Source organism: Akebia trifoliata, chromosome 11 (assembly GCF_017979445.1).
Source record: "Akebia trifoliata isolate Shusen 1 chromosome 11, ASM1797944v1, whole genome shotgun sequence".
NCBI lineage: Eukaryota > Viridiplantae > Streptophyta > Magnoliopsida > Ranunculales > Lardizabalaceae > Akebia > Akebia trifoliata.
In genome coordinates this window covers 11786314-11808071 of record NC_141385.1, presented here as the reverse complement: position 1 = coordinate 11808071, position 21758 = coordinate 11786314, and the positions used below count along the sequence as shown (strand labels likewise).

Here is a 21758-nt window from a genome sequence, read left to right as displayed (position 1 = left end):
TCCAGCCCAAAACAAAACAGTTGTCTTCTTCATCAAGAAGACAACCGATCGTTGAAAACCCTAGCAGTCGCCATCACCCAAACGGTAGCCGACCGGCAAGTCTGATTGTCAGTGTCGGGCAACACCTACGATTATCGAAAAAGGTCTAGTATCGTCCTATTAAAATCCCATGCCACTGATCGGCAGATCTCATCGATTGATTTGCAAGTCGAAGAGTTTCTAATTTATTTTATTTAATTCGGTTTAAACAGATCTGAAATCTCTTCGATTTTAGATTCTCACAATCGGTTTAGTTTATTTATTCGACTTCATAATCTCTTCGACTTCGGTTTGTATTGGCTTTCGATTTCTAATTAATACAAACATTACGAGAAAAAATGATTTCGATTTGTTTTTTGTTTCTAATAATCTTCTTTGAAGACAAAAGAAAAAATATTGGCAGACTTTGATTTTGAAATAAATGATTTTTTTTAAATCAAAGAAAAAATTATTTATTTCAAAATAAATCTGGATTCAACTCAGATTTAATCAAGGGTTTTGAACAATTTGAACAAGAACAATCCTTAAAGGCTTTGATACCAATTGTTTGTAAAAAAAAAAAAAACTATAAACATAATAGACATGGATCTAGAATTTGATCTTGAACAAAAAAGAGAATAATCAAATCGAAAAGCAATAATTGTAAAATACCTAGATTCGTTTTTTCGATTATTTGCAAAGAATACTTTAACCTTGATTTGTGAAGAATAGGTGTACTATCCCAACTCTGCCTACACCTTTGGTGATGGAAACCTCTATCTCAATAATAGAATAATCTATGTGTAGAGAGAGGGGAGACAACCATCTATTTATAAAAGAGGATACAAAGTGTTTTAAACTCCTACCCAAGTAACATAGACACCATATTAGATCTCAAGTCATTGTGAAAAAGGAGATAATTAGGTTTTAACTTTTAAGATTGTGCCTTACATGTCATGTACTGGTGTAGGAGGAGAGTTCCATTCCTCCACCTTGGGTGCATAGGATCGGGACTCTTCTTTAGGTATGATAAGACACATTCCAAAAGTATCCTAAGAGATCTCTCAATTCTCAAGAAACACAAAAGAGAACACTCGCACACTTATATTAAATTCTTGGAAGCTTTATGCATTCAATTATGGGTGATTGCAAATCTTGATAAGTGCCTTGGAGTTAAAGCAACTTCTAAAACACTCGGGGTTAAGATTGACTAAAAATTACTTAAGAGGCCAAGTCCATGACATCACAATGAAAATGTCAGATCTCAAAGAAAATAAATCACCAATCAAGTCAATCATCCATTATTGGTGTGTGGTAGGTACATAATAGGTGGTATCAAATTTCATGAAGTCAATTGATAGCTAGAGTGCCCCCCCTCCCTCTCTTCATCGATTTTTATTTATAGTAAGCAAATCTAAATCATGATTTTGAAAATCGTTCGAGACCCAGATGTACATTCTTGCTCTCCCTTTTTCTTTTTTATTCACATAATTGCAAGAAAACCCTTTGTCTAATCAGAGATGATCGGTATGATCTACGAAATTCATCTATGATCTAGGTTTTATTTTAAATTTTAATAATCATGGATGGAAGGCTAATTGTTGTTGGCCTCTTGGTTTGGAGGTTGGGGGAACCCACTTCTCACTTGGATGTTAGTCATACGGAGTGTCCACGATGCCCTCCAAATGTGTTTGACGTATGTCATCTACAATGCTAGCCAAAATTGCACACCTCATGTTGTCCTTATGTGTTGGTAGTAAGCGTTTCAATGGTGCCAGCTATGTCTTGTCAAAGTTCTGAGTTCATGTTAGAAAATGACATTTTTCCACGTGTCAATTATTTAAAATACATACAACCAGCACCCCAGTCCCCTGGTTATGATCATAGACATGGTCCCACTCTTCACTGGCATGGTTCATATCATTTCAATCGTTCTCCCCCAAAAATCTTCAATGTGGAATCCATATTAAAAAATTTATTCAAATATAAATAATTATTAAAAAATTATTTATCCTTAATAATATGATAAGTCTAAAAATAATATTTTAAAAAATTGACGAGCCCTTTTACCAAGTTGTTTATTACTTTTTTTTTTCTACTACTACAAAATTTGACTCCTTTTTATTTTTTTTTCGTGATTTAGACATACCCCTTTATGTTTTACTAAATATTAGAGATATCTTTTACATTTTAAAATTGATAACATGCATATCCCTTGACCCTAGTCTGGGGAAAGATTCAAATGCCCTCGATTTTAATTTATAATCAAAATTCATATTTTTCTTCTTCAAAATTAATAATCTTTAAGCTCTTCAATCTCCAAGATAATTTTAATCTATTCAACCTTATTTTCCTCCGTCATTTTTTATTTTACATCCTTTTGTAAAATATCATAAATTTTTCTATCCAAAATATTATCATTTTATATTTTCTTAAAAATTGTACCATCTTAAGATAAATGATGAGGGTTAAATGTTTTATTCAAAGAAGTTGAAGATGACTGATTTTAATTTGAAGAAGAAATATCTAAAATTTTAACTAGAGATTAAAGATTAGGGCGTTTGAGTCTTTTTCCCTTGAGTCTATTTAAAAGACTGAGGTCAAGAGATGCCAAAACATAGGGGTATGTCTAAATCACCCTTTTTTATTTTTTATTTTTTATATATATGAAAGAACAACCAATTAGAACGGCAAATCAATGATTTAATTGATGTTTTGTCCATTACCTTATGTACATTTTTGAAAAATTATAGACCGTTCAATTTTTGTAAATCAATTTTGATGGGGTTACAAGTTTTGGAATGGGATGATTTTTTTCCAGGATGATCCCCTCATCACAGAGATCATCCTCACAAAAAATCAGCCCATTCCAAACATTTTTGCCCATATAAGACAAACATGTTGTCTATATGTGTGTCGCAGGTACCCGACCCTATATATATATATATATATATGATATATATATACCATATATATAGCGAAAGCAAATCAATGATTTAATTGATGTTTTGTCCATTATCTTATGTACACCTACTTTTTATTACTTTTATTCACAATCACGAAATTCAACTAATATTTTTCAAAAATGTCTTGAAATGAGGATTGATCTAGGACTTATCTAATAAGAATTGCATTGACCAATTGTTGGATCGTTTTATTTATTTATTTATCTATGTGATTTGTATTGGATTAAAAACGATTTGAAATATAAATATAGATAAATTTCTTAATTTAAAATATGGCTATGGTTGATTCATAATCGATCTAATAGGGTTATCAAATCAGATATTTATCCTATTGGGTCGTTCGAGCAATCCAAATCTCGATCTAGATCCAAAGTTATTGGATTGAATTGGACTTCGGATCATATCCGATCTGATCCAACCCAATCTATGAACAGCTCTATACGAATTTTCAATAACGTTTTGAATGTCGTTGTAGATTAAAATTTTCTTCTCTCTTAAGTTGTATTTGAGACCAGAAGTTGACACTAGTCAAATCAGGAAAGAATAAATAAGCACTTACGCATCATTCTTAGCTGTACTGTACATAGCTACACCAAAACACGACAAGAGTGGTGGGCCCATCATCATTCTGTTGAAAACCACGTATCATGGCCATAGACTTTAATACTTCATTTATGACTTCGTGATACGTGTCATTAATTGGTTCCATGATGAACAGTTTGAAGTTAAGAGTGGGACCCCATTCATTTGGCCTTTAATATTTGTCATGGAACACGATCCCTAGAGGCCATCTCCTGATCCTTATACTTGATATTCCTTGAGATCTAAGTGCCCTATCTTTTCGTGAATAATTTTTTTTTAGTCAAAAGATATTAAATTTTATTCATGAGTAAAATTGAAAATTCTTACATAAGTAGATGAATTGCTCTAGATAGAATTAGAAAGAAAACTACGAGAAATTAAGATAGTGTTTGTTTATGCTATTTTTCAACGTTTATTGCTGAAAAAAATTAAATTCAATATTTTTTGTCAAAATAGCATGTTTGTTTACTTTATATTTTCAGCGTTTATTGCTGAAAATAAGTGAAAAAAATTCAGCACTATTTTGATGCTGAAAAAAAGTGCTGAAACGGAAAGTACTTCATTTTTTTCAACACGGATAAGTATGCCCTTCATTTTTTTAAGCATGGACAAGTATGCCCTTATTCTTAAAAGGTATTACCTCTTATATCCCATGGATAAGTATATACGCACCTCACAAATTAATAAATCCACACCATAACTAAATTATTTTGTCTTATATAGGTTAAATTTTTTGAAATGAGTTGATTTTTGGTGAGGATGATCTCCTCATTAGTAAATAAGCACCCTACAAATTAATAAACTCACACCATAACTAAATTATTTTGTCTTATATGAGTTAAAAGTTTTGGAATAAGTTGATTTTTTATGAGAATGATTTCTACAATGAGGAGATCATCCTCACCAAAAATTAGCACATCTTGAAACTTCTAACCCTATCAAAATAAGTTCAAGAATCGTAAATCGTCCATGTTTTAAATAAAAAAAATTTATTTTTGACGAGTTAGAAGTTTCAAAATGGACTGATTTTTAGTGAGGATAATCTCTAGATCATAGAGAGGATATAGAGATCATCCTCACTAAAAATTTACCTATTCCAAAAACTTTAAGCCATATAAAACAAAAAAAATTGACTATGGTGTGAGTTGTCCTTATTAATTCATAGGGTGCTTTTATAATTACACATCCTTCATTTCCATCGAAAATTATTTCTTCTAATGTTGATTTCAAATTTTAGTGACTTATATGACATTATTATTTTTAATTTGAAATTTGTGAGCTTTTATAAATAGATATTATTATTTAAAAATTGAAGATTTGAGTATTATTTATTATTTAAAAATGAATTGTATTTTAATTTTATAAGAAATAATATATTTTATTGTGGTTGATAAGAAATAGGCATTTGAAACATGTAAACAACGTATAATATGATTGTAAGGGTAACAAAGACAATTTACCAGTTTCAACAATGTGTAACAAACATGATTCAACATCTAAACAAACAACTTTTTCAGCACTTAAATTCAGCGCTTATAAGTTTCAGCGCTTAATGCTATTCAGCACTTATTTTTTTCAGTTTAACAAATAACACCTAACTGATGTACTTGATTATTTAACTTTCCTTATAGGACATTCAATTTGGCCATTAATGTCGAGGGTTTTGGGGGATTTATAGACAAAACTTCATATTTGATAATTTATAAATAAAACATCTATTAGATTTCAATGCATCAGAATGTTAGAATTGATGTACATTTCAATGTTACTCTAGAATGACTCTTAAATTTTTTTTCATAATTGATTGGTTGTTAGGATCATTTTTAATTATAATGATTATATAACTAATCAAATTAATTTTTCTTTTGTTTATGACTTTAATTAGGGACAGAACTTCATATATTTTATTGTTTGTAATTTTATTTTATACTACTAGTTCAGCTCTCACTTCCTTTCTTAGCCGGAGGAGGAATGGGCAGAATAGAGGAATAATGGATGAGTTCAGTCCGGTTCATTCTCATCCTTGGGGATTCAATCCACTCTTATTACAGGAGAGGGTCTTCCGGTCCTCGATAAGTTCCAAACAATAAATCTTTTCTCTACTGCCAGCCGAAGCTCTTAAGAGCCAGCATCTGACCCTGTCCCCCATGCCCCCCCCCCCTTTCTTTCTGTCTTTCGAGCAGGGAAGGAACTTTCTAGGTTCATCTTAGACTCTAATAATACTAGAATATTTGAATACCACTGGGTTATTAAACAAAATGATGATGACTAGACAATTTATCAAAAAAAATGATGATTAGACAAACTTCCAAATTTAATGGTGGTTTGAAGTAACTTGATTTGATAATTTTTTATGATAAATTTATCGTTGTTGATTTTGATCATTTTTTATAATGATTATAGAATTAATTAATTTTCTTTTATTTATAACTCTAATAAGTTGTGGATAATAAATTTTGCAACCTAATTGAATATACATAAAATAAGATGAAAAATGATTTTATTGATTTTGATGAAAATGTGGTGATACAAATATCAGTATACTCACTTAATAGAGTATTTTTTTTCTGATCAACAGTCAATTATAAATAATAATAAAAATGATGACTTGTAGTTTCCTTCTATCTGGACTTTGCACTTTCTTGATTGAGAACGTGGTTTTGCTTCAGGGGAAGAGATTGAAAGTTTTATCTTCTCTAGAAGTTTGCTGAGGATTTCCTTGCAATAGAGAATTTACATAGATTTTATTTTTTCCAATTTTACGCTTAATCACTTGAGAAGGATATTTAATTAAATTGTATAAAAGAATTTTTATATTTAATCTTCTCTAGAATTGGAATCCAAGCTTCTGTTAAAGAAATTTGCTTTTTCTTTGGAGAATGGTTTGAGAGCTTCATTTTATTTAGAGAGAGTTTATTGGATTTCAAGATTCATCCCCTAAGAGGTGTTGCACGTGCCCCAAGACTAGTCCTTGGACAAGAACCTGTTCTATGGATTGGGCAAAGCCCAAAAACAGGCCCGGTCCGCTGTTTACAAGATATTCATCCCCCAAACTCTGTGGAATTAACTTGTTGAGTTAACTCATCAGCTTGACCAAATCAACTCAAAAGTGAACCGAGTTGGGTGAACAACTTGAGCAAGTTATTTAGTGACATATAATACCTTTTGTGGAGATAATTTTTTTCATAAATTGATATATCTTTATTTAATTCGCCCAAGTCGACTCATTATTTTCAAGTTGACTTGACTCGATGGACATTGGAAATCATTTGATTCATAACATCTTAGAATTCATAGTCAATCTAGCAGAATTTGATTAATCAAATGATTATTGGATAGATTTGGATCTTGAAACTCTCCAAAGTGGGATGTTGCAGATTATAGGACCCTAACTGTATTCTACGTGGCATCCATTACAATATAACTTACATGTATTGAAATATGAGTTATTTACTGTCGTGATGATAATATTTACACTAATAATTTTCTGACTAAAAAATTTCCAATTGGTCTGTACTTGGTTGATGTGGCAAGGGCATAGAACCGTTGATATTTTCCTTGTGTATACCAAAGAAAAAGATCTATGATTCTGTGCCCTTATCACATCAGCCTAGTACAGACCTATTGAAAATTTTTGAGTCAGAAAATCACGACTCTAATATTTATTGAGATAAATTCCTCCAAGAATGTGGTTCCTGCACTAGTTATGAGTAAATCCAATATTTTGTAGTCAGAGTCAAAAGCTTTTACTGTTGTTTTACCTTCTCGTTCTCCTTAATTACCCCGGGCGAGTTAAACATTCTTGGGCCAGTGAGTCTGAGAGGGTATGCCACGAGCTGCACCAACGAGACGAGGACTCGGTACTCCTGTAGTATAGGATCCACACACTACCAAGATGAGTGTATGGCTATTAATGGGCAGGGCCTTGGGTAGGCCCAGCCCATCATGAATCAGATATGGTTTTATGGATAATGTTAAAGGCCCATTTAGTTACCAGCGAGGTTGGATCAGGGCAGATAACTTGATAATGTCCATAATGGGTCTGTATAATTACAGAGGGATTTGTTCTGTTTTTTTTTTTTTTTTCAGGGAATATGAATTCCAACATTGGACTGCACCTAGAAAAATATCATAAAGAGAGTTGGTTTTAGTTTTATGGAGGAAAAATATTTTCTTCACAGGGCCGGTGGAAAGGGTTTTTTCAGAGAAAATGTGCAAAAACATCTAAAGTTTATATTGAAAACAATTTTCCACCCATTTTCGATGGGCAATCATACAAACCCCACTATATGAATTCAATATATAATACAAAGTATCTCAAAATGAATAACCCTCACCTACCCATAAAATAAAAAAAACACTTGTTTAACAAAAACAACAACCCAACATGCACACACATGGGTGAGTCCCTGTACCACCCCCAATTTCGGGCCCTAGAACATAATAACACCAATGAAATTCTCACCATCCAATCGACGTAAAAAACTTCCCAAGGTCAAGATTGTTGAGTTCTTGTCCAATGTGTATCACTCACATCATGACCGCCAGAAACATTGTTGCACTTGTATAAGTAGTAGTCTGAGACTATTACCATGGACCGGTAAGACTCTCTTAGAACACCATTATTCGCTACCTGTTTCAGAAATTTATTTCCAATTTCAATAGAGTTTGGCAAAAGAAGGTAATAAGGAATAAAAGAAATATATATATATATTACAAGAGGGAAAAAAATGGAACATTACCTATTGAATTGGATCCATTTGGAAGGCTGGTGGAGTTGTTTTCTCGGGTCCTCTTAGCTGCAATAACGCTTCTAAAACGATAACAGTTACAAGAATGAAGGCAAGAACAAACCCATAGCTTATCTTCCAAGCATTCCCTGCACCTCCAACTTGAATACCAAGGACAACATTCAGAGCTCCGAAGAAGAGAGCAAGCCTCCCAATCCAATGGTGGTACCAGTTCCAGTATCTACGGATCTTGGTTTCTTTGTCAGGCCGTAGAAAAAATGCCATTATCTGATATGTCCAAGTGGGAAATAAAGTTAGGTTCAAAAAATAATATTAAAAAAAATAAAAATATAGAGTTCTCCATTCAATTGTGGTTTAGATAAAGAGATGACATGATACACAGACATGATCAAACAATGTCACACGCTTGTTGAATTATTTTCCCTGAAATTGAACACATCTGAACTCAGTTTCCTTTCCCATTCTATAATCTCCTCTATACTTTAGTTTGCTCTACAATGTATCTAGAGATCTAGGAAGTTTCTACCCAAGTACTTAGAGATGTGCTGCATATGCAAATGTAGCAAGTACAAACTGTGTCTTGCTCTAGTTTTTATGATATAATCCTTGAAGAGGGAATGATTCTGATTCACTTGCTAAAGAAGATGCACATTGTTTTTTTGTTTTTTGTTTTTTTGGGTGTTACTTTGTATCCCTAGCTTGCAACTCTTTACAGAGTAATATTTGTTTTAGGAAGCTTAATGATAACTTTCAAATTTAGTTCACCTCCTTATAGTTGGTGAATCAATTCAGTTTACAAACGTCTGTGATGCATAGATACAACGGGTACACATGTCATAGTTTGACATGGGTATGGATTGTCAACTTGGCAAACCCCAAAAAAATAGGATTCTTGGATTCCCATGACATTTAAACAAGAATAATGCTAAAGTGACCTCAAAATTGGACATCACATAGCACACCCTGACGTGAAAGTGTATGGGAACCATAGATGCTTTCCTCGATATACGAGTGAAAAAGCATCTATGGTTCCTATCCAGTTTCAATGTCAAGATGTGCAATATGAGGTCCAATCTTAAGGTCACTCCAGCACGACTCTTCAAACGAAGTAAGAAAAAAATGATTATTATTAATAAGGATAGGTTTATGTGATGCGATATTTTATGACATCTATCATATATCCATAGACGAGAATGCATATATTTGGTGTTATATATGCTACAACAACAAAGCCTTATCCCAAGGATTTGGGTTGGCTAATTGAATCCTGTTCCTCCATTCCATAGAAAAATGTGTCTTTTCTATCGTAAATGTTACACACTAAAAATAATTTGGTAAGGGTAGAACTCATAATCTTTGATAAATCCAAAATAATATCTAGCAATATGAAAGAATCAAAATCAAAAGTTTCACAAAAAAGTCTGTGGAGTACAGGAGTCCAACAAGTGTTGGACAAGGTACTTTACCCTTTTAGATATCTCCACACAACATCAGATAATTGCTGATGACCTTTAGCTAGTACCACTATCATGGAATACCAAGTTGGATAACACTAACACACAAGATACGAAAACAAAGCTATAAGAAATTAAATACTCCCATTTCTGATGTCATAGTTTAGCAGAAAACGTTAAAACTTAAAACTAATTTGATTTCATGAAACCAATAAACAGAAAAAAGTTGAAAGACCTAAACCACCTCCACCAACTAATTGAAAGAATAATTAATTGCAAGAAAGGGAAGAACTCATGAACCTGAAGAATACTAAGCACCAGGACAAAGAATCCAATGAATCTATGTGATGGTACATGGGCATTCAGTCTATCATAGAGTACTTTCCCAGCCACCACATTAGCAAGCCCTATGACAAATCCCACAAACTCAATGATCGTATGAAGATAATACCATAGTGGATCACGATGCTTATAGTATCTTGCAATAATTGCTCCAGTTGGAAGGAGCACACCCCATCCAATTATACCCAATACTCCGTGGTTCTTTTTAAATTGAGCAATATTTGGGGTAGTATGAGGCACAGCACTGGAAGAATGAGAACCTGTACAATAATAATTTTAATATTGGTTACTTAGTTTGATTGAAACAGAGAGCTTTCATTAAGTCATTCGGTGTCATATGCATCAAATGTAATTTAATAAAATAAATAAAAAACAAAGTAAATTTGAGATACGAATGAAATAATGAAGAAAAGCAGGATTGGATTTGAATGAACAAAGAAAGTCCTCAACTAATAGCTGGAGAAACATAGAATATATACTATATAATGATGTATCCATAATCATTAAATGCACACTTCCATGGTGCAAGGAGCACTTTTTCCAAATAAATCAGCAAGTAAGTTCTAGTGCAAAAGTGGTGGGGTCAGCATTGAATATGGACGGTGAAATTTAATCATAAAATGTTGATAGAAATGGTAAGAAGTTGATATTTCACAAGAAACTGAATATATTATTAGGGATTAAATTTTGTTATTTCCATGAGATTCCATGATGGAGTACCCAAACTGTTCTCCCATAATTTAAGGATGGGACTGAACAAAGCAATAGGAGACATCTATTCAGCAAACATATGTATTTTCTCATTAAGAAAGATGGGGGAAGGATGAGAGCAATCAGAAATAACCTTTTTTGAACATTGAAAAAGGAAAAGTCATTTTGGCGTTGAATGTTTAATTGCTGTTCTTATAGATATTTATCAGTGTGTAGCGACTAAGGATTAGTCATTGTAAATAACTGTAGTAAATTCCCAAGTCTTGATTAAGATCTGTGGACAGCATACCCTCCTTTCAAACAAATTGTGTTGTGTGTTCTTCCTCTTCTTTAAGCATTACCATGGTATCAAAGCAAGGCTGTAACTACCACTTTGGGATCCCAATGGATATAAAGATATAGGAAAAAGGTTTTCACGTAACTTGTTTTCTTTTCTTCAATTTTTTGCAACTTCCTTTTTGGTTCACACTTCAACTACAATGCCAAAGATATTATCTATTGCATGGGCATCCGAATCATCCGGCTATATAGCTTTTTTGATATTCAACATAACAAAGAGCATTAGTCCAGAAAATTCTATCTATAAAGTAACTAAAAATCATCCAATCTACCATTAAAATTTTTTTTTTTTAAATCATCCATGGCTTCCTGAATTTGGTTTTAGAGATCGTCCATGTGTACCACTGATTGGAGGATTTAGATTTATGCAGACCTGTCCTGCATTTGTACTGTAAGTAAAACCAGAAAAAAAATAATATAAAATAGAGGAAAGAGCAACAGACCAAAATAATGATTGATGTACCACTCCATCTCCTAATTAATTTAATTGACATAACACGTGTTAGTGTTCCCTATAAGTTTAGAAATATAAGTAGGGAACATGCCACTAGAGCAGGAGGGGGAAGGAACAAACCTTGAGAGAAATCAAACACAAGGGTTGTTTTATCATCATGTTCAGTTAGCATACTGTGCCCTGGGTTACTTGTACTAAAAGCAAATAAAATTGGTTGTTTGGCAAGACGAGAAGAGAACTTCAACTGAAATGCCAAGTAAATGGTGGCTCCGTGAATAACGACAGCAGGTGGAACTTTAGTGAGTTGCAATTCACCCTTGTTTGCTATGACTTCTGAGGGAGTGAAACCCCGCACGTAGAACTGCCTGATCTTTGCTCTGCCTTCTCTACCTATCCAACCTACCATACAACTTGAACCAACCATCATCCCGTTCTTTGAAAATCCCATCCCAACCCATCCGGTTGTATATACAGCTGATAATATCATGGTTACAACATGATCTTCACTTTGAAAGAACTGCACCAGCAAACATTGATGTATCATAAAAATGAAACAACTTAATAAGTACAAAAGAGTAAGATTCTGAATCTGCCGTAGATAAATTGTTGTTGTTGTTGTTGTGTGTGTGTAGGCCCGTCTTATTTACAAAATTGGTGATATTGGTTCGGGTAGTTAAATAAGGGGAACACCTTCAAATGGTGTGAAAATCAAACCATTTAAATGAACACTTTCACCAATAAAAAGAATGAAATCCTAAAAGTTACAACAACAACGAAAAATTAAATCCTCCAAGTTTTATTTGAAAGCCAAAAACAAAAGGCCACACTGACGATCATGGTTACATAATTTTTATCATTCATGGGTTGTGGTCCACCAGTTGAAAAACTACCACTTATGATGGTTATTATCACATAATTTAGTACAAAAATATAGAGAGTGTGAAATTTGGGAATATTGTGACAGCATATAAAAGCCAACACCATTAAAATCTTTAAAGTCTGTAAGCAATAAAGCAGAAAATGTAATAAAGAAGAAACACAACACAACCAACTCATAAATCATATAGGCTATGGTCCACAAGTTTTATCATACGAGTCTGGACACTATGAAATCACATGGTCCATCTAATTCCTCCAAGTTTTATTTGAAAAACAAAAACAAAAGGCCATGCCGATCATGCTTACATAATTTTTATCATTCATGGGCTATGGTCTACCGGTAGTAAAACTACACTCATGATGGATATTATCACATAATTTAGTGCAAAAGTATTGAGTGTGAAATTTGGGAATATTATGACAGCAAATAAAAGCCAACAAGATTAACATCTCTAAATTTCTGCAAGCAATAAAGCAGAAAATGTAATAAAGAAGCAACATAAGAATACCAACACGTAATGATCTCGAGTCCCAACACTATGAACTCATTATGGGATACAATATTTGATTGTTTAGCTTTTTTGCGAAGTTATTTTCTGGCTAGATGAAAGTAAAACCTCACCTTCTTTATCCATAATCTTTGGCAGCAAGCAAGATGGGTCAGGTTTTCATAATTATTGTAGATATTCTCCATCACTTCCATAAGTCTCTTCCGAACATTTTTGCTGCATTTCAATTTCTTCTAATAATCTCTCTTATTTTTTCCCCCGAGATCTGTTCTTGAACTAATGGAAGACATGTAGTTTTGTCTCTCATTATTTAAAACACCAGCATCATATATTTTCACCATGACCACCAAATCAATAATAAGTTTATGTGATCTCCATCCATGAAAAGAAAATATTTTGATGTAAAACTAGATTTCTGTGTGCCCTATCTGATTTTTTTCCTTTCCTCCAACATCCACACATTATAAATTCTATCTCAAAACAAACACAATCACAATAAAGAAAAGGAATTTATAAAAAAAATTCAACCAAAGGAACCGAATAATTTGAAGAAAAAAAAAATCATCTTTTCAACCGAAAAGAAAATTCAAACAGATGAATTAACCAAACAAGAGAAAAACTATAAAAAAAAAAAAAAATCAACAAATTGAAATCGAGAACCACAATTCTAACCAAATCGGACTTACTCTCAATACGAAGGTGTTCCAAACAGGCGAGCAAGAAAGACCAGACAAATTGTTGAACGGTACAGGGAGAAAGGTAGATAGATCGGCATTACATAGATCCAATCGAATATCACTATCATCGGCAACAACGAAAAAATTCTGCGAATCCAAGACCAGAATTAGAGAGAAAAATATGCAGAGAAATCTTAGAGGGGAAACCTTAGAGTTTGAATCCGCCATTGTTGCCCAATCGAAGGAGAAGTGTTGATAGTTGGTGAGCAATTACGAAGAAGGATAAGTGGAAGAAGAAGAAGATGCGATGTCGTTAGGGTTTCTAAACGGTTGGGAAGTTTTAGTTTCTTGAAATCTAAGCTTGTGTAGGTGATGGTGATGATGATGATGGTGTCGGATGTTGGTTGGTAATGGCTGGTACTCATACTTCCCGCCAATTTCTGTTACATAATACATTGTATGTATTTATTTATATTATTTGTTGATTTGGTGATTTAGATATATATATATACCCCTTACTCTATTAATGAATAATTTGAAATGACCTTAGTCTTCTCTAATAGATTACTAAAAATGACCTAAATGTTCTTATCTTCACCTCATATAAATAAAAAACCCTTGATATTTCTTCCCAAAATATGAGTCATTTTCAAACACTCGGGCCAAAAATCTTGACCCTCATCTTCAACCTTAAGAACAAGGTATGACTCTGAAAAGTAAAAAAATAATAGAATTTTGTGTAAAATTATCAGGAGTTTTGAAAAGAGTTAAGTAAGATTTAAAACGACAAATAGAAGATGAGAATGAAAATGTTAAAATTAATTTGAAGGAGCCAGTTTGTTAAGTTGGTTAAAGTTAACGACTATCGATAACAAGACTATGTTCTACACCAACCTTCTCCTATTGATTGCTTATATTAACCACTAATCTCATTTATCTAGTAATATAGATTTTAAAAATAAAAATAATAATTTATTATAGAAGTTGAAGATGAGGGTATTTAGGTCATTTTCTTTATTTAAAGACAAGAAGGAAGTCAAGGGGATAAATCATAAGTTTGAAAAGATAAGGGGTATCTTAATTATTCATCAAAAGATGGGGGGGGGGGATGGCTAAATCACCCTTTTTCACATAGTTTAATAATAATTAGAGGCAGATATGTAACGGATATCGGACGATACATACAAACAACGTGGCAGGCATGATCATGCACGATTGGAAGGACTAGATCAACCAGATCATTTTTAGTTGACCGCTATTATTCACTTACAAACGAAGCAATAACCCTTCAATTAGAAGTTGTCTAAGATGGAACATCAAAAGGTGCTGGAGATAGTTGGTGCACGGTCAGTTCTGGTCGATACACGTATTTTCGTGGATGTTTGAGATACCCTAATGTTTTCAAACGGATGACATGCTTCCTTGACTTCGGTCGATTCTAATAAACTAATGAAAATGACATAAGTACAACCATCTTTAACCCTTCCTATAAAATATTTAACCTCATCTTCAACCTAAAGATTATATTGACTTTATAACCTTCAAACCTCAAGAACAAGAGATCGGAGAATATATATATATATATATAAATATATTATATATATATATATATATATATATATATATATTTCTTCTCTTACTTCATAACATTTATAATGATATAAATGTGTATTGCATCATTCTTAACATGAAAATCGTCATCACAAAAATTCAGTACATTTGAAAATTATTAGTTATATTTTAAAAATGCATTAAATTAATGATTTAGGTGAATATTCCAAATTGTTTTTATTAAGGATCAAGAATATCTAAATGAATTGAACTTTTGTAAAGATGATCTTCAAACCAAGCCATGAATAATTCCTTATATGATGGAACCAATGAGCGTTGACCACAATGACCAAGGCACACTCTAAAATGGGAGTGGTCTTGAGTTTAAGCCAACTTGTTGGCTATCATTGGGGATTTATCATTACTTGGTTTGAGTAGTTTGTTGGTTTTGCATGTACCCCTGGGATTTGGGAGAGATATGGTGCTCTAAGAGACTAGTTGCCTCGCTCCTATTAGTCGGACCTATAAGTCTGGAACCCCTGTCATCATTTTGATTTGGGATTGCATAGAAATATACCATATTATTATTGTGGACTCATCTACTCATTTTCAATCCATTTTCTTCAACATATTAGAGAAAATCTTTAATTTTTCTAATGGAAAAACCATCATTCTTCTCCAAAAACCTATCTTGTTCTTCAAATTTGAAAAGTTGAATACTTGAACCTAAAATTCTTTCATTTTCAAGCTCTTAGCATATAGGATAAAATATTTTGAACATATTAAATATGTCTTCAGGTCTTAAAATCATTGAATTTTCAATGCAAAAATTTATTATCTTCTACTTCTCCTAAAATCCCACTTATCTTCACGTTGGAAGGTTGAAGAGAGAATAGTAAGGCTAAAATCATCTCGTTGTATATCGATAATTATTTGTGAAAGGACATTCATTTTGATGCCAACTTCTTGCATACAAATATGTGAAGCACCAATACATGGGCACATCACTTTTATGTAGTACCATAACTTTTTTAATGTAAAAGATGAATTTTTATTATCAATAAACATGTTTTTAATGAGTTCAATAACTCATTGCTAGCAAGATTTTTACCCATGTTTCTGGTATCATAATCCAAAGACTTAACCAGCTAAGCCAGTCGGCACTTGCAATGTAAAAGATATAGTCCTTTGAAAATGCATTGTGGCACAAAAAATTGGGCAAAATAATCCTATGACATTCATGCATTATCTTATTAGATATATAAAATAAAGAAAAATTAGTTTCATTTATTCCAAATAAACATTTAAAAATATAAAAGTAGATTATTATGAAGCAATTATTGTAAATATTACACCTGATATCCTACTAGATATAAACAAAAGAAAAATTAGTTCAATTAATTATAAATAAATATTTAAAAAATATTAAAATAATGATTATGAATCAATTAAGAAAATCGAGACGATTAAAGGCCCCGGTGTAGGATCTATCAACGTTCCTCTAACGATCTTGTTATCAAGAAGATAGACAATACGAAAAATTGAGAAGATGATGAATAATTGAATTAATCTTTTTTTTTCTATTATTTTTCTTTTTTTCTTCCCTTCTCTTCTCTTTCTTTTTCTATTTCACCCCTTACCTAATGTTTTCAACTTAGTATATATAGACAAGTTCTTCAGACAAGCGTTGTTATGTCATTGATCCAGGTTCTTCTATGACTTACAGTATTTGAGGTTTGCTCGAGTGTTTTGGGCAAGGAACCTATCATGTTAGTAGGATTAGACCTAATGTGTAAGTGTTGCAGGTTCTTAAATGTGGGGAGAAATATTTTTGATTTGTAATGACTTGTCAACTAAATTTAAATCTTTTTTGAGATCATCTTTGATGTGCTCGATCTTGGATGTTTATCTCGGATTTTACTTTGTGTGATTCGTACCTAATTTCCGTTTGTTTTGGTCAAATTTCAAACTTCAGAACTAAAATTCAAAAGTTTTGAACTAGCGATGGAAGGATGCTAGATAAAACTTCTGAAATCTAATTTTCTTTTATTCCTAAAATACCTTCTTCAAAATCTTGATTTTTACCACTTATCATTTCTTTATACGAACCTTAAAACCATTATTTTTAACTTTTATACGTCTCATTTCTTTTCTATATTTTCTTCCTCATTAACTATGTTGTTAAAGTCTCTCTCATTTCTTTCATTTCGTGTTCGAAAATCCTATATTTTTATACAAACCCTATATTTTTTATCTAGAAAATGAATGATTATTTACTGTTTGAGTATTACCTTGTTAGAATATAATTTCTGAAGTATGAATTCAAATTGAAAACAATACTTTTGGTGTGTTTGATGTGTTAGAAATCGAAATTAAATGTGTAAATGATTTCATTATGCATAACATATTATGTTTTTCGGTTAACAATTTATTAGAATTACAAAAGGGTATTATTGTCAAAATGACCATTATGTTTTAAAATTCTATTTGTAACCAGAAGTTTTTAAAAATGATAAACAAACAACTTTTTCAGAATAAGATTTCAGATTCCAGATTTCAGACTTCAGACTTCAGACTCCGAACTTCAGAAGTGTTATCAAATATACCCTAAGAGTTGTCCTCAAGTGACTTTAAAATTTACATCTATAGACATCCCAATTTGCACGAACCCTTTAGGAAAATCCAAATTTTCTCGAATTGATTCGGATTTAGAACTCAAGATTTTCGACGGACCCACATTGCTACTTGGCATCATTTTCATGCATATATACATACATGCATCATATCATATAATTTTGTATGCTCAACCTTGTCCCTAATCCACTCTAATTTCCTACCCCTTATCATGAACCAACCCGAATCCATATCCCTTCCCCATTAACTAATCTATCACCCATACTCTAATCATAATCCACTTCCTAACCAAATCTAAGCTCAAGAATAAGTCCACCTTTTAACTCAAAATTCAAATCCATTCTCTAAACCCAATGCCATTCTAAACCCATAACCCAAATCCATTTCCTAGTTCAACCTAAGCCCAAGACAAAGCCTATTCTTTAAGCCCATTCCCTAAGTTCAATACCAAGTCCATTTTCTCACATCCCTTCAAAATGTGAAACATGTTGATCTCCTATAAACCATCAATACCCAATGCATTATCTAATTGGAGAGTCAACTCTCCTTTTGTGAAAACTCAAAAATGACATTCTCAAAAGGTGTGGTCAAATAAAAAAGATACTTTGGTCTTTAGTCATAATTCATAAAGTTGAGAGAACTTCCAATCATACCCTCAAAAGGTTGGAATCTCCAAGTGCATATATGGAGTTCTCTCATTAGTCCATTTCAAAATAAACTACGATCTACTTTTCACCTACTACTTCAATTTTACACATGTCATTCTCCTACTCACCCTCCCAAAAGTACTTTTGCTCTCTCATTGGTTCATTTCAAAAATATACATCCACAATTGCTTTATGAGTTATTTACAAATGAACGAAGGTCTACTTTTCACCTATCACTCCACCTTTACACATGTTACTCCCTTATTCACCCTCCCAAAAGTACTTTTTGTTTTCTTACCTTTATTTACCAAAAAAGCAAAGATCAAAGAATATTTTCACAAATGTCATATTTGCCCTCATACAAATGAAAAATCCAAAAAGAAATAACCTAAATCTTATGTCAATTCCCATTATTTTTAAGGTTTGACCATTTTATCCACAAAAGTTATCCACAAAAACTCTATAAATACCCTCATTTTCTAATAACAATTCATTCTTTTAGGCTCTCATCTTTCAATTTAAAATTCTACCAAAATTCCTACTCATTCTCTCATCTTCTAAACTTCAACTCACTTAACCCTCAACCATCTCACTCAAGTCTCAAATCTACCTTTCAAGGTTCAAGTTCATTAAGGGACAAGGTGGGGTTTAAGATGTAGTTTATTTATTTTAAAGTTTGCATCTTCTTCTTTAATCTATCTCATTTTTTCTTTTTAGACGCCTTAGGATGTAATGCATACCATCTCTCATCCCCGGTAGATTAGACTAAAGTTCGATCGAAAGGATGGGGGTTGAAGGCCTTTTTACCTTAAACTCATGCATCATGTTGTACACATTGCACACACTCACCTATGCATGGCAATGATGAAGAAATGTGTTACCCTCTTGATGGGGTGAAACACTAAGTTTCTAGCCATGCATACATGCATCAAGGTTATGGCCTCAAGGAAACTCCATCATAGAGTCTCTCTAAAGTTCAAACCTACATTGATATCCATAACAATAATGTGGCTACATGGGTCATCCTTCTCTATAGGATGTCTCTAAGTTCACATTGAAATTAAAATCCTTCTCTAAAAGGATATTTTCACTCCATGTACACACCACCTTAACATGTATCTTCATGCATTTTCTATCTATATTTTTAAGCTTTTTTTTAATGGCTAAGCAAGGTAACCACCTTTGATGGAGAGAATGAGATGCCTAACACCTTCCCTATCCTTTAATCGGATCTGTTTACCTAGATCTTACGTAGACCTTGTCATTTTCAACACATGAGAGTCACTACAATATCATGAAAAAAATAGTTTTAAAAAAAATTGATTTGGGTACCCATTCACACCCATTTTCAAAAAAGAATGGTGGCGACTCCAAACAATATAGCATTGAGGTTCATGGTGAACTTTTTCATATCTACAACATCAATTCACACTTTGCCCACACGGAAGTGTGTACGATGAATGAAAAGCATCTATAGTTCCGTACACACATCTACATGAGTAAAATGTGAATTTTTTAACAAATTTCTATTCATCATTTTGGTGGGTTGATTCTTATTTAATGTATCAGAGAAAATTTCATTAATTGCTTTTAAGAAAAGTTGAAGTGACAATATCTCTTGCCTCCCATTATGCAAGATATCCACTACTTAAAAGGTAAATTTGTCAAGACTCTTTTAAAGATTATGTGAAAAAAGAGTTAAATTCAATGGACTTTGGTGTTGAATTTATCCCTTTTTTCACATAGTGATCTCCAAGTAATGTAATCACTAAAAAATTATTATAATAACAACTAACAAGCCTAAGATTAAAATCCATCTAAAATGTCATAATTGAAACACAAACGGATAAGCAACCATTCATAAATTATGTTCTTCACCTCTATTTCCCATGGATACCCCCTTGTACTCAGGGGTAGAGCCAGAATTTTTGGTCAGTGGGGTTAAAGGTTAACAATTGTTGACGGGTAATCTTGACTTCCTTCCATGCAAATGTTCGGTCGTCACTGTAAACAATTATTGGCCAATGATATCTAACTGGGCAAATTTTTTTGTTGCAATTTTATTAATAAAACTCCCTTATTTTATTAAGTTTATTACTTGAATAAACCTTACTTTATGAATCAAGCTACCGTGACTAACTTAGTAAGATTTCAAATCTTACTAAAGGTTGTTGGGCCCACATGGATTATCAAATTAGAAATTCAACAACACAACCTTCTAGATTTCTTGGAAAAACTCAAATTAAAATATAAACATTAAGTTTGATAGTAGGCTTTTGAAAATAGATGGCTACCCAGCTCCTTATTTAAAACTAAAATTAAACTGTGAAAATTAATGTTTTTTCGAAATTATTTTTTTAAAGTTCTTATAATCATGTTCTTTATAATTGTGATCATGTTTTTGGATGTCACAAATTGATGCGATTAGAATTCACTTCTAAGTAGAGGTATCAATGGGTACCCATTTAATCGAAACTGAATTGGTATCGAAATCGAAAACACCAATTTCAATTCTCTTTTTATTGGAACCAATTAGAGCTAGGTCTAAAATGGAACCAAATAGATAAGAACTGGATCCGTTATGTTTTATCCAATGGATATCTATGGGTATGTAGAACTGATTTATTGTCATATCTTTTCATACTATAAATTAGGGGTGCAACTTAATTCCATTCAAACCGAGAACCGAATTAAACCGTGAGATTTGGATTGGTTTGGTTTGATTTTGGATTTAAAAAATAAAAAATCAATAAATTTGATTCGATTCAGGTAATATAAAAAATCGAACCAAACCAAAAATCGAATTAATTAATTTAAAATATATATATATATATATATATATATAACAATGATTTTTCAAAATATGGGTTAGAGATTTTGGATTGAGCTGATTTTTTGTAAGGATAGTCACTATAATGAGAATATCATCCTCACAAAAAACTAGCTTAATCTAAAACTTCTAAATCCATTAAAAGTGGTTAACAAATTTTTGACAAAAAATCGACGGTCCACATTCTAAATCACTTTTAATGGGGTTAGAGGATTCAGATTGGACTGAATTTTTTTTTGGGATGATCTTCCCATCATAAAGATCATCCTCACAAAAGATCAGCTCAATCCGAAACTTCTAACCCATATTTTGAAAATATATTAATGTTACATTATTTTTACAAATGTTTTTTAATTTTTTTTTTTTTTGTTATATAAACCTCATTCGTTCGTCTCTCTCTCGTCTCTACGTTTT

The 21758-nt window shown here is 32.3% G+C and overlaps 1 protein-coding gene across 2 annotated transcripts; it reads right to left on the bottom strand.

The window, feature by feature from the left end:
* Positions 1 to 7779: 7779 nt before the first annotated feature.
* On the bottom strand, positions 7780 to 14131 carry LOC147390941 (cytochrome b561 and DOMON domain-containing protein At3g61750-like). Of its 2 annotated transcripts, none has more exons than XM_086460302.1 (5): positions 13692 to 14131; positions 11738 to 12134; positions 10072 to 10373; positions 8309 to 8584; positions 7780 to 8199 (listed from the first exon to the last, which is right to left on the bottom strand). In XM_086460302.1, exons 1-4 carry the CDS (start codon positions 13908 to 13910, stop codon positions 8309 to 8311), a joined length of 1194 nt encoding a protein of 397 aa, XP_086316428.1. In that variant the 5' UTR covers positions 13911 to 14131; the 3' UTR covers positions 7780 to 8199. The 2 variants fall into 2 exon arrangements, with proteins under 2 accessions (XP_086316428.1, XP_086316429.1); XM_086460303.1 differs by lacking the exon at positions 13692 to 14131 and adding an exon at positions 13119 to 13599.
* Between the last annotated feature and the right edge of the window lie 7627 nt (positions 14132 to 21758).